The sequence below is a fragment of the Mytilus trossulus genome, chromosome 9, assembly GCF_036588685.1.
Source record: "Mytilus trossulus isolate FHL-02 chromosome 9, PNRI_Mtr1.1.1.hap1, whole genome shotgun sequence".
NCBI classification, from domain to species: Eukaryota; Metazoa; Mollusca; class Bivalvia; order Mytilida; family Mytilidae; genus Mytilus; species Mytilus trossulus.
Genome location: NC_086381.1, coordinates 58,077,594 through 58,090,848, shown reverse-complemented (window position 1 = coordinate 58,090,848; position 13,255 = coordinate 58,077,594). Strand labels below are relative to the sequence as shown.

The window sequence follows — 13,255 nt, the reverse complement described above, 5'->3', positions numbered from 1 at the left end:
ATGAATGCTAAAATAGGACATGATACCTTAAATAGAGAAAGAGTAACGGGCAAACATGGACTTGTCAATATAAATGAAAATCGAGATTTACTTGAAGATTTTTGTGGATATGATGACCTTGTTAATGGAGGTACACTTTTTCCACACAAAAACATCCATTAAACCACTTGGAACTCTCCAAATGGTCGTGACAAAAACCTGATAGATCATTTGATGCTTAACGGAAGATGGAAAAACTAACTTTGTGACGTCAGAGCTATGAGGGGACTAGACTGTGGTAGTTTTTATCACTTGATTTCGGTGCAAGTAGGCTTAAGATATAAAAAGCAGTAAAGAATAGAACCAACAAGAGGGAAATATTCGACACAGTTAAACTGAAACAACCTGAAATTCTCAATAAATTTAAGATTGAGCTCAGAAACAGATTCCAAGCATAGAATAAGGATGGAGTGTGATTTAATTTGTGTTTAAAGAAACATCAAGAAACACTCTAGGACCCCGAAAATTTGAAAGGAAGAAATAGAAAAGTTTTGACGCCTTGATTAGCATTAAGAAAAGACATAAAAGACAAAACTAAATAACACAAAATCGGAACGAACCCAAACTACTCTAAGGAAAGAATATTCAGTCAAAGTCAAAGAAGAAAAACGTAAAGCAAAAGCAGATAAGGCAATGTACCTAGATACACTTGCTAAGGAAGCAGAGACAGAAGCTTCTATAAACGGAGAACGGTTTATAAAATCACAAAATAACTAAGTGGTAAACACACAAGCTCCAGTGTACAATGTAAGTCCAAGGATGATAACGTACTAGCCTCAGAAAGTTAACAACTGAAAAGGTGGACTGAACACTTTAAAGAAACATTAAACACAGAACACCAGGGAGATGTTCCAATTATAGAACAGTTCGTAATGGAACTAGACATAGATATTGGAGAAGTGTCAAGGAATGAGATCAGGAAGGCAATAGTCAAACTGAAGAACGGGAAATCACCTGGATTAGATGGAATACCAGCTGAAATGGTCAAAACAGACATAGAAATTAGCAAAAGCATGTTTCATGAATTGTTTATACATATCTGGAGGCATGACATTATTCCCAATGATTGGGCAAAGGGTCTTATAATAAAACTACTCAAGAAAGGAGACCGATGTGATTGCAACAACAGGCGTGGTATAACAATGCTGTCAGTAACAAGCAAGATACTACTGAGAGAACTTTTAATCAGAATAAATGATAGTATATATGAAATTCTGACAAAAGAGCAGGCAGGGTTTTGATCAGGTAGAGAATGTATCGAACATAGCTTTACCATCAGAAATATAATAGAGCAAAGTATAGAGTGGCAAAACCAACTAGTTCTTAATTTAATATACATTCGTAGAGCATTTGACAGTATAAAGAGAAGTCACGCATGGCCATCCGTAGAGCATATGTTGAAACATTTAAAATAATCACCTTAATACAAGCCGTCTACAACAACTATGAATGTTGTGTATATAATAACGGTCTGAATGGTTCTAAGTTACATCTGGAGTACAACAAGGGTGTATAATATATCCGATCTTATTCATCACAGCAATAGATTGGTGTACAAGAACAACATTGGGAACTGAAATTGCAGGCAGCAGATGGACCATGAATTCTTTTGTTGAGGATTAGAATTTTGCTGATGATATCTGTCTACTTTCCAGCAACAGGAACAACTTGCAGAATAAAACCACCAAACAGCACAAAGTATAGGCCGGAATTTAAATGAGAAGAAAACTAAGTTCATGAACATCAACAGTAACACAATACAACCAGGGTACTTGTAAAATATCATCATAGAAGAGGTTGATTTTGTGCTTGTTTGGCTTTATGGATATTTTGATATGGGCGTCGCTGGTGGGTCTTGTGTGGACGAGGCGCGCGTCTGGCGGTTAAATTATGATCCTGGTACTTTTGAAAACTTAACATATATTGGAAGCATGTTAAGTAACACCAATGTAACAGAAAAGGATATTAGAGACAGAAATAGCATAGCCAGATATGCACGCTGCCAATTACAGCCCATATGGAAGAGAAGGTCAATTTGATCTGTCTGAAAACTAAGTTCAGAACAGAATATAAACCAGCAATGTGACGTCAGTCCTTCTATATGGTGCAGAATGCTGACGAATTATCCAATCAGACCTGAAAAGCATTCTTCATACCATTACACTTGCTTGAAGAAAATCTGTAAGATATTGTTGCCCAATACTATAACCAACAAAGACATGTACCACAAAACAAGTCAGTCTTGTATTGAGACGAATATTTAAGGGAAGAGATGGCGTTGGATTGGCCATGTATTGAGGAAAGGAAATGAGGATATCATCAAGATTGCTTTGCGATGGACACCAGATGAAAGACGAAAAAGAGGGAGGCCAAGAGACCTAGCACAGAATGGTAGAATCAGAGTTGAAAGACCTTGGGAAAACCAGGGAGAAGATTGAGAAGAAGCAAAAGACAGGCAAATGTGGCCGATTACCGGTTGAGGCCTTATGTGCTGTCAAGCACGAAGAGGATGACTGAGTAAAGTTCGAATAGAATGCCAGACAATTCGAATAGAATGCAAGACAATACGCATAGAATTAAAATCAGTACGAATTGACAAATAGACATACAGGGTGAATAAACACCAGCATTTGTTCTGTTCTCACCACATTCCAGTAGGGTTAAAAATGAATTTGCTCATCTTAATTTATTTCGAATAGACAAATAAAAAATAACAGTCCTTCCTTATAAATTATTTCTAAATTCCATTTTAAACCAGAGTAAACCATAAAAGAAACTCTGATGACGTCACGGTCACATGACAAAATTATGTCTATGGGCTGCTAAACAAAACAATGTCAGCCAATCAGAAGACGCATTACATTCAAAATTAAATTAATGTAACATGCTACATATTAATACACACAATTAATGTTTATCGGCAAATGGTCAACATCTATCGATCGACGTCACGCCTTATTCGTCTTACTAACAATTTGAAATAAGGATTTATAATGTATATCACGAGATACGTGATATTTGTAAGTTTCCAGCCGTCATTGTTTTAAATTTCAAAGCTATCAAAGGTAAGAGTTCTATGAAAAATACCTTCATTCAACACAGACATCGCTTGTGTTGTTTGTGTATGAAAATACTTTTTTCTCGTCGCAGTGGATTTGGTTGATTCCAGATGTTCGAAATAAAATACATTGTTTGCCATTACAATGACAAAAGCATGTCTGAAAAACTCTGCATTGAAATCAAATTTATTTCAAAATTTCTCCTTCGCAGATTCAGAATTTAAAACTGTTTTCTTAGTTACAGAAATTTGTTTATAGGTTGTACAGCATTCGTCAAAAATGCATACCTCATCTTCTTACATCTATTATTCTATTATACAAAAAGTAAGTACATGTATAACAAAAATACTAAAATTTCGACATTTGGATGATTAATGATATAGTGAAGAATTGTTTTAGCATTGATCAGCATTATCTAACTGCTGACAGAAAATTAGATTCAGCATTTGTGTTTTGTGTTAAATCAATCCAAACACATTAATTATTGATTCCAGTGGAACTTGGGGGTTGTGTAGTTATTGATCAGCATGCTGGATAATTCCATACACTGGTCGATTCCGGGCCAGAACATTTTTTTCAATGCAACATCTATACCACCTTCGACTGTTATCTGCTCTTTTTTCAGGTTGGTGTCTCGAGCTCTTTGACATTTCCCATTTCCATTCTAAACTTTATATTCTAATATCAATTCAATTCACATTATTAACAGTGAATTCACATAGCAAAATAAACCAAAATTATTTGGAAAAGTTATCATACCTATAAACTTTATCTTTTTGTGTCAAGGTATGAGTATAGGTTTACATATAATAAACTTAAAGTATAAACACTTATATATATTTTATTGAACAGTCAAAATATGTCTACAGTCAAAAAAATATTGCAATGGTTCTACGTATTGCATATAAATATAAATATAACAAGTCACACAAAAGCAGCATCATTGTCTATATCGTCATTTCCGTAAGTGTCGCGATTATTTCTTTCCGTAACTACCAGTCCCTTTGTATTGGCCGGTATATCCTGTATTTTCACTTTTGTCTTCTCGTCCTGCTGCGCCCTTTCCTTTTCCTGATTCGTCAAATCGTTCTTTATGGGCACCAGTATAACCGGAAGTGTCTGTCATCCTGCCAACGCCCCCTGTAGAAGATTGTGCCTGAAATAAACACAAGACAAAATTTTAAATGTGGCGTTTATCACCAAAATATCAATCTATTCACCTTATGCTCATTTGTTATCATCGTTGCATTATACGACAATCAGAAATAAGAGTGTATTTAACGTTGGGAAAAAAGGCACAAAAAGATCATGTTTGCCCTGTACGCTTAAAAATGTGCAAACATAGTCTACAAATATTCAAGAACCAGACTACCAAAATATTATCATTTTTAAAAGTTTAACATTTTGTTACGTCGCGAAAATTCACAGTTTATCATAAGGTATGTGTTTTGCTATTTGTTGAGGATCTTTCGGTGCATGCCGTATATCTCTTAGTGGATACCTGCACGATACCTGTCTTATTAATCATCATACCACATATCTTTTTTTATATTTTGAAACCTTTTGGTACAGTTGTTCAAAAGTAGTGGCATATTTTTTTTTTTAATTTTACAAAATTTTAAGACACTCCAGTTAATTTGATGCACTTTATGTCAGTGCATCATTTCGACATTTATTTTTCAAATGTTGTATTGTGGAAGCGACCGTGCCTCGTGTGCGGGGCTTGGTAAATGTAAATCCTGACTGTTTGTTGAAACCAAAGATTTTAAGCTGGTATTTGCCGTTGGTCATAAAATATAGCAACACATGAGAATAATGAGTCCAACAAATAAAAAATAAAGAAAAATATCCTGAACTTGAAAAATATTGAAAAAAATTGCTGCAAGTTTTGTTCATTTGACATCGATTTTATATATTTCATATTGAACAATAATTTTTTCCCAAATTGAGTTGAGAAGGGGGTAAGTGAAAAAACTATGTGAATTATTTTATTTTTTATCCTACATTGAACTTTTGATGGCGATCCTAATGATAACCCAGAACAGAACCCCCCTAAAATAAAAATATAAAAAAAACAAGAATGTGTCCATAGTACATGGATGCCCCACTCACACTATCATTTTACATGTTCACTGGACCGTGAAATTTGGGTCAATACTTTAATTTGGCATTAAAATTAGAAAGATCATATCATAGTTAACATGTGTTCTAAGTTTCAAGTTGATTGGACTTCAACTTCATCAAAAACTACCTTGACCAAAAACTTTAACCTGAGCTTCACACTATCTTCTTCTTTGTTCAGTGGACCACAAAATTGGGGTCAATACTTTAATTTGACATTAAAATTAGAAAGATCATAATTTATCATAGGGAACATGTCTACTAAGTTTCAAGTTGATTGGACTTCAACTTCATCAAAAACTACCTTGACCAAAAACTTTAACCTGAGCTTCACACTATCTTCTTCTTTGTTCAGTGGACCATGAAATTAGGGTCAATACTTTAATTTGACATTAAAATTAGAAAGATCATATCATAGGGAACATGTGTACTAAGTTTCAAGTTGATTGGACTTCAACTTCATCAAAAACTACCTTGACTAAAAACTTTAACCTGAGCTTCATACTATCTATTTCTTTGTTCATTGGACCATGAAATTGGGGTCAATACTTTAATTTGGCATTAAAATTAGAAAGATCATATCATAGGGAACATGTTTACTAAGTTTCAAGTTGATTGGACTTCAACTTCATCAAAAACTACCTCAACCAAAAACTTTAACCTGAAGCAGGACGAACGAACGGACGAAGGGACGAACGGATGAACGAACGGAGGCACATACCAGAAAACATAATGCCCCTCTACTATCGTAGGTGGGGCATAATAATAAATACGCCAAAACTTGCTTTGTCAAAGGAAAAAACTCCTAAAAGTCGAGTTTGTAATCTTAAAATTTAACAAATTGTAAAAACATTTTATTCGAAGTATCTGAATTGCATAATGATATGTACATACCACTTTTTTAATATCTGGATTACTACTACAAATTTTCGCTGCAAGTTGTTTTCGGATATCGTCCTCGCTATCTTTGCTCTTTTTGATTTCTTTATAAACTTTAGCAGCCCTGTCCAAAGCTTCATTACATTTGGCTGCATTGGTTAGATCAAGTGTTCTGTAAAAAATACATAATTAATAAGTGGTTGAATATACTTGGCCTGACCACAATATTTTTATACATCATATTGCATTAAGGATCAGAATTATTTTTTCGAAAACAAACATAGCCCCTCTCCCTTGAAGATAAATGGTTGTTCGCTTATACATGAACATATATTCCAATGTCCTTTTCTGTTTATTTCCTGTTTTGAACAGAATGGGTTTTTGTATTCCCCTGGTGCAAGCCATGATAGATAACATAAGTAATTCTAAGACTGAAATTGAGGCAGTTATATAAACGTATTTACACTTTTGGTATTTAGCTGTATCTTGCCTCCGAATGACCTTACATCACCTCCGAATAACCTTTTGACGTCAAGCAATAATCACTTTTTAGTTGTGATGTCATATGTTTTGAATTATGAAGTCAAAGTTTACGGGAACCTGTGTGATGTTATGTAATGGCGGACAAATTTGCATACAAGTGTAAATACGAATTATGTTTGACGAGGTATTAGAGACAATGTTATCAAACACCATGTATTTTAAATCGATGACATGTTCAATGTAATAACAGTGGCGGATCCAGGGGGACTTGAATTGGAACCACCCTTTTTATGATCAATGCATTTGAATGGGTATATATGGTTATCACCACCTCTTGCGTTGAAAACCCCTACTCCCCCCCTTTTTTTAATTGCTCCGTGGATCCGCCCCTGAATATCATTGATAAACTGTCTTATTTCCCATTGACACTTTAACATACTTAGTTGCCTTATCACTGACGTATGGCCATACACTGGAATCCATTCTCTGTTTAGTTGTAGTATCTTTTCCAATACAATCCTGGACCATTTTACCCCATGCTTGGTTGGTCATTTTGTTTGGGTCTTTGCCTTTAGCCAATCCAACTAAGTTGAATTTTTTAAAAGAGGCGATGACATCGTTAATATCTCCACCTTCTGCCATTTTGTCTGAAAAGGAAGAAAATATATGGTTTTTTTTTTTCTTCACACAATTTCAAACAGCCAATTGTTTACATGCGCATTAGCTAAGGCGCAATTAGGTTAATTATGACATGGAAACTCTATGACGTTTTTTCTGCTCGAAATAAGCGGCAAATTATAACATCTCTTTTCGCGGTTTTCAGAGATTCATGTATGATGCAATGCATATTGTCATGTATTTCAGGAATTGTTTTATTCATTTAAGACTCGTGAAAGAGTAATATTCATATAAGGCCATATCATAGCACATCTCACATTGAATAATGCAATATTCAATTTGCTTAGTTTTTAAATATTCATAAACAATTAGTTCCACAAACCCCGATGGAATAGTTTGAATATGCCTGTCTTAGAATGTAGTCTTTAGTATTATGGAATAATAAATTCGGAGGTTTTCTGTCTCCGCCAATCTTGTCAAACAGAAGTCCACTGTATTGATGGGGAATAACAGGTATGAGCGGATTGAGGAACAGTACTGCTTTTGCGTTGGTTGAAAACAGGCTTTCGTTTGTAGATATTTTTCTACCAAAAATAAAATTACTGCCCCCCCCCCCCTTTTCCACTAAATGTAACATCAGTGCATCTAGCTGTTCGCGATTTTGTTTTACTACTCACAAAGAGTATACATACTATTAAAGTGAATCTTATTCATATAATTAACCGTTGGTATTTTTAAACGCAGTGTGTCGACTCTTGCATGTCAAAATTGTTTTTAAAGATATATGGTTACATGAAAACGGTATGTTTATAAACTTAGAACAATTATCGATTTGTCACGGCCTTGATCCCAAAGCTTATAGTTCGTGGGTAAAGTCATTCAAATTCATTAATGATTTTGTTCGGGCGTTTACTATCTTTTTCAATGTTTAAACCACATAAATTAACAATATTTAATCATATCGATCCGATCGGGCGTTTACTATCTTTTTCAATGTGTTTAATCATATAAATTGTCAATATTTAAATTCACTGCATTTGTTCAATAAAACTTCCACCCTATATAAAATTTACAATAAACATTATATAAATCCAGTCTTTTTATTGTCTATCAAATATCTATGTAACATTAAAAAACACAAAGACGTATTATAAATATTAAACTCATTTAAATTTGACAGACAACCATAGGCGGATAATAAATTGTATTTTAAATCAATAAACATACTGTGAACTTTCTAAACCAAACCTTTTCTTTAAATCCAATGTTTGAAACGATCATTATACTAAATTTATTGTAAAACAGAATACTGACTTTGTATTTTTTTAGAAAGTGATTGTTAATGTATTATATATAAAAGAATGCAACGAGGATTGTGAATAGGTAATAACATGTTTAACTTTTTTCGTTGTGGACGGGGGCAAACTTTTTATATTCCCTTCACGGTTGTTGCCAAGTAACAAATTGTCCTTACTTTTAGCAGAATAAATAGAAGGTTTACACCAGGATTAAAATGAGATTGAAAGACTACATGTTTATGATGTAAAGCAAGACCAACTGTAGTTTCGATTTCCTCCCCTTAAACTTAAGCTTTCATTCTTTTTTTGTTTTGTGTGTAGGGGGGGGGGGGGGGGGGGGGGGGGGTCAGGTGTCGTATTCATATTTATATTATATTAACTATACCACACAATAAGGAAACTTCTCCATACCAACAAGAAGACAGATGCTGTTAAGAGGGATATCCTTTTGCAAAAATTTGTACAGATCTAGGACACAACTCAGTCTGATCATAACACCCTTGCACTGCATTTAAAATGTAGCTAGATGCAATGCAATGTATTTTTTAAACTATTGTAGCGGTCATTTGAGGTGACCTGTTGTATGACAAAATATTTGATTCTAACCAAGCATCAACTATTTCAATAGGAGTTATTATTTTCTTTTCCCCATCTATCTCAGAGGCGGATCTAGGATTTTAAAAAAGGGGGAGGGGCACGGACTGAAAATGAGGATCCCGGTTCCGTCATGCTTCATTTATTTCTTATTAAAGCAATCAAAATGTTCCCCACAAGAGTAGCCGGGTCACCCCACCCCTTAATCCGCATCTGATTCCTAACTTGTTATTGTTAATCCTATCTGTCTATTTAATATGTTTTCACTATGCATGACCAATGTAAATCTGAACTTTTTGATCGATCGATGGTTGCTATAGATAATGTTTACGACTTCCCATGTAACTTTATGCATATATGCATACAAAATGCGTCAAACGAATACATGAACATGTAGATGTGACCTATAAAATACTCGCCAATAGGACAATACGAGGGATTTCTGCGACTGAATCAAGCATATAATATCGTTACATAAACCTGTTTTTTTTCAATAAGTTTTCTTTATTTAGTGATGAAATTCAGTCCGCTAGATGTTTTTCGTATCCATAGTAAACAAATAATAAACGCGATGGCAAAAGGGATGCAATCACTACTTTAAAAAGGACACGTACAGTTTCAAATATAACATTTTCCTCTGATCTTTAAATCAAGTGAAACGGAGATGTTAGCATCTCTTTCGACGGGCGGGGCTTCTCTGTCCTAAGCTTTATAGCCGCATTTGAACTTATGCATTCATTCCGGCATTATTGTACCTTTTTGTATGCATGTATCATGAATAAAATAGCATGTGACATTGAATTCTGCTAAGTAATGCATAATTTAGAAATAAACGGTTATTGTTTTGTTTTTATCGGATTTCAGTGTACGACAGGAAAACAATTTATGTCAATAAAATTATACAAGCAACTATTAGCAATCAATAATAAAATGTATCAGTAAAAATGTAATGCCTTACCGTTACTGCTTTGTCTATTGGTAAATTCAAGAGTGTAAACAATTCTCGTTACCGTTTACTTTGACAGACACGTGACACAACAAAGACTTCAGGAAACCGTTATATAGATTAAAAATTTCTAAATATATTATGTTAAATATCTAACCACCCGTAGAAGCGCATGAGTAAACTTGTTCAAGAATTTGTTTTAACTGTAGAAAATATATGCGGATCTGTACGTAAAAGGTGAAGATTTAAATCTTATTGGTTAAAAGTTAGTTGCACTTAATATCATGCAAGAAAAAACAAAAATAAATCAAGTTCATACTGGATATGTACGTAAATGGAAATTGATAAGAGAGTTAGCCGACCATCCATAATGATAAACAAAAAAATTACTATAGCAACGCGTAAACAAGATTCACCTGATTGTTTACAATATTGGATCAATAATTCCATTTATTGCTAGTTACGTTTGGTGATGTATACACCTTAAACATAGACTCAGTCTACATTTCTAAAAGTTTTATAAATACTGCAATTTCAAATGCAATATCTCAAGTTGAATAAATATATAAGTACTTTTAAAAAGAGAAACACGCTACGGATTATTTAAATTGAATACCATTTCATTTTGACAGGTATTTAAATGTTTACATATTCATGGAGCATAGCGTAATGAATAACAATAATCGATTTCATTCAATCTTTTGAATGATTAAATAGGTCGTTAATTAAAATCCCATTACTTATACCAATGACTGTAAATATTAATTTGAATAGCCTGTTGCTTACAAGAATAAAATTGAGAATGGAAATGGGGAATGTGTCAAAGAGACAACAACCCGACCAAATAAAAAACAACAACAGAAGGTCACCAACAGGTCTTCAATGTAGCGAGAAATTCCCGCACCCGGAGGCGTCCTTCAGCTGGCCCCTAAGAAGACTGGTAAAATATTTATACTTACCATTAAATAATTAGCCTTGCAATAATATCGTACCTAGAGAGCTATATATGTTTCATATCATAATATCGAACATGATTATAACTTCTCTTCAGGGAAAAAGTCTCAGTGTATGAGAATAATCTAATGGTATTTATTTGATGAACTTTTGACATCGGACTCCGACCTCATTTTAACTGAGTTTTACTATGCCTATTGCTGTGTGATTCTTTATTCTGCATTTGTTAGAGGTATAGGGGAGGGATGAGATTTCACAAAACATATTGGGCCCCTCCGCATTGTTTCTGCTCATTTGTCGGGTGGTTGTCTGTTCGACATATTCCCCATTTCCATTTTATTTTGATTTTGACCGTATATCCATAATCGTACGGTTACCTACATGTATAATTGTGTATATCCACTTAATTTGAACTTTGACGGTTTATATTGGAAGTTGTCTTATTTAAATCATATTTTTTTTAACATGCATTTTTGGAGTATACCACCACCCCATCCCACCCCAACACACATACACGCCCCTCTTTTTTATTCTTATAAGGATAGGGAGGACTATTTTTTTTTACAACATTATTAAATCACACTGAAAAGACTTTGAACACCTTTAAAAAGTAAAACTAAGTAAAAATACTAGTAAGTTGAAATATGAAAAAATATTTTCATATAAAATATAGAAAAACAAAACTATAACAAAGGGTTGGTCCACTCCACAAATGCCTGTGATTTATTGTTTTCATGTTATGGTATTGATACTCAGCAACCAAGGAAACTCACACACACAAAAAGGAATTGAACTTTACAATTTTACACATTATATAGAAAAACGGCTTAAAAGTTAAGGAATACACAGATCATTCTTAGTTATATTCGTGTGTAAGTGATTTGCAATAATTACACTCAACGACAAAAGAAGTGCACCACCTACATATACATAAATTACATCTCTCTGGAGTAAAATTTGAATTTCATATAACTTCTTAAATATTATTTCAAACGAATAAAAACGTTTCTGAAGTCACCATAAAATCAGGTATAACCCATTACTTTCGTTGGAAAGTGATTGAACCATGTCATGAATATGACGGTTGCTTTTTAGTCTGTTGAATTCGTTGATATAGTCGAACGTTAGAGAGTTACACAAATGTACCTTTTGATTTTAATGGGGGAAAGGGGGTGGTGCCGCTAGAATGAAATTTGAAGAAAAAAATTGAAGAACAGGAGTTTTTAGTTTTAAAAAAAATGCAGGATGACAATTTAGGTAAACAATAGTCAGAATTAATTAAAAAAAGAAAAGAATGCCACGACCAAATAGAGTGAAAAATAAAAATGCAGGTCAAAAATTACAACTTAAAAAAAAATGCCGGACAACATTTTTTCATCTTAGTTCCCCTCCCCCCCCCCCCCCCCCAAAAAAAAATACATATTCAAACGGTAGCTCCCTTAGAGTTTTGTCAAATTTAACGGACTGCCCTTTCTTGAATATACCTCAAGTGGAGTTTAGTATTTACGTTGTGACATTTTTTCGCATTCTATTTTCTATAAACGAGACATTCTATATTTCAGGATAATCCTGTAGAATTTAGTCTATTTTAAGTTTGTTGTTCAGAAATACACAATTAAAGGTGGTATTTAAGTTTATTGGTATTTCTATTTGATGTGAAGATGAAGTGTCACAATTGAATTTAACATTTTAATTGCCATCTTTCCAATATTTGTAAAAAGGCTAAAAGGCAATTGAATGTTCTTATATGTAAGTGGATATACACACATTTCTTTTAATAACAAGTCTGTCTTTACGTGGGTCATTTTCAAAAAATGTCGAATTTTCAGTACACCCATGCTAATTTTTTTTTTTATTTCTAATGGAAATTTTATAAGTTGTAATAGCTTAAATGGAAGCTTGTCGGATTTGTGATTCAGAACATTAATAATAAACACACCTTATATCTATTTTGATAAGATTAAACTGCATTTAAGTCCGATTTTAGGGGTATTTGTGTGCGTACAGTGTCAGAAAACCACATTTCAAATGATTTTTTTCCGATTTTCTGATCGCCTTGATATCTGCAAAAGGGACTTTTTAAGAACGTTGTGATTACTCTAACGAAAACTCGTAGCTTTTTTTTTATTGTATGTAACATATTATCTACAAACTAAATTCAATCAGCGTACAGGCGGTTCATGTCTATCCTGTTACCGCTACTTAAATCAGTCATTAATTTATTCTCCCTATATCTGAATATTGAATCAGTCAGAGTTGATTTC

The 13,255-nt window shown here is 33.6% G+C and overlaps 2 protein-coding genes across 2 annotated transcripts; one reads left to right on the top strand and one right to left on the bottom strand.

The window, feature by feature from the left end:
- Nucleotides 1-1,280, top strand: LOC134684793 (uncharacterized). Its single transcript, XM_063544102.1, has 2 exons — nucleotides 1-130; nucleotides 859-1,280. The coding sequence occupies exons 1-2, from the start codon at nucleotides 1-3 to the stop codon at nucleotides 1,278-1,280; spliced, it is 552 nt and encodes a 183-aa protein (XP_063400172.1).
- A 2,643-nt stretch (nucleotides 1,281-3,923) lies between these two features.
- LOC134683165 (tubulin polymerization-promoting protein family member 3-like) lies at nucleotides 3,924-10,354 on the bottom strand. The gene is made up of 4 exons (XM_063542277.1): nucleotides 10,050-10,354; nucleotides 7,021-7,228; nucleotides 6,114-6,270; nucleotides 3,924-4,254 (listed from the first exon to the last, which is right to left on the bottom strand). Exons 2-4 carry the CDS (start codon nucleotides 7,221-7,223, stop codon nucleotides 4,075-4,077), a joined length of 540 nt encoding a protein of 179 aa, XP_063398347.1. The 5' UTR covers nucleotides 7,224-7,228; nucleotides 10,050-10,354; the 3' UTR covers nucleotides 3,924-4,074.
- Between the last annotated feature and the right edge of the window lie 2,901 nt (nucleotides 10,355-13,255).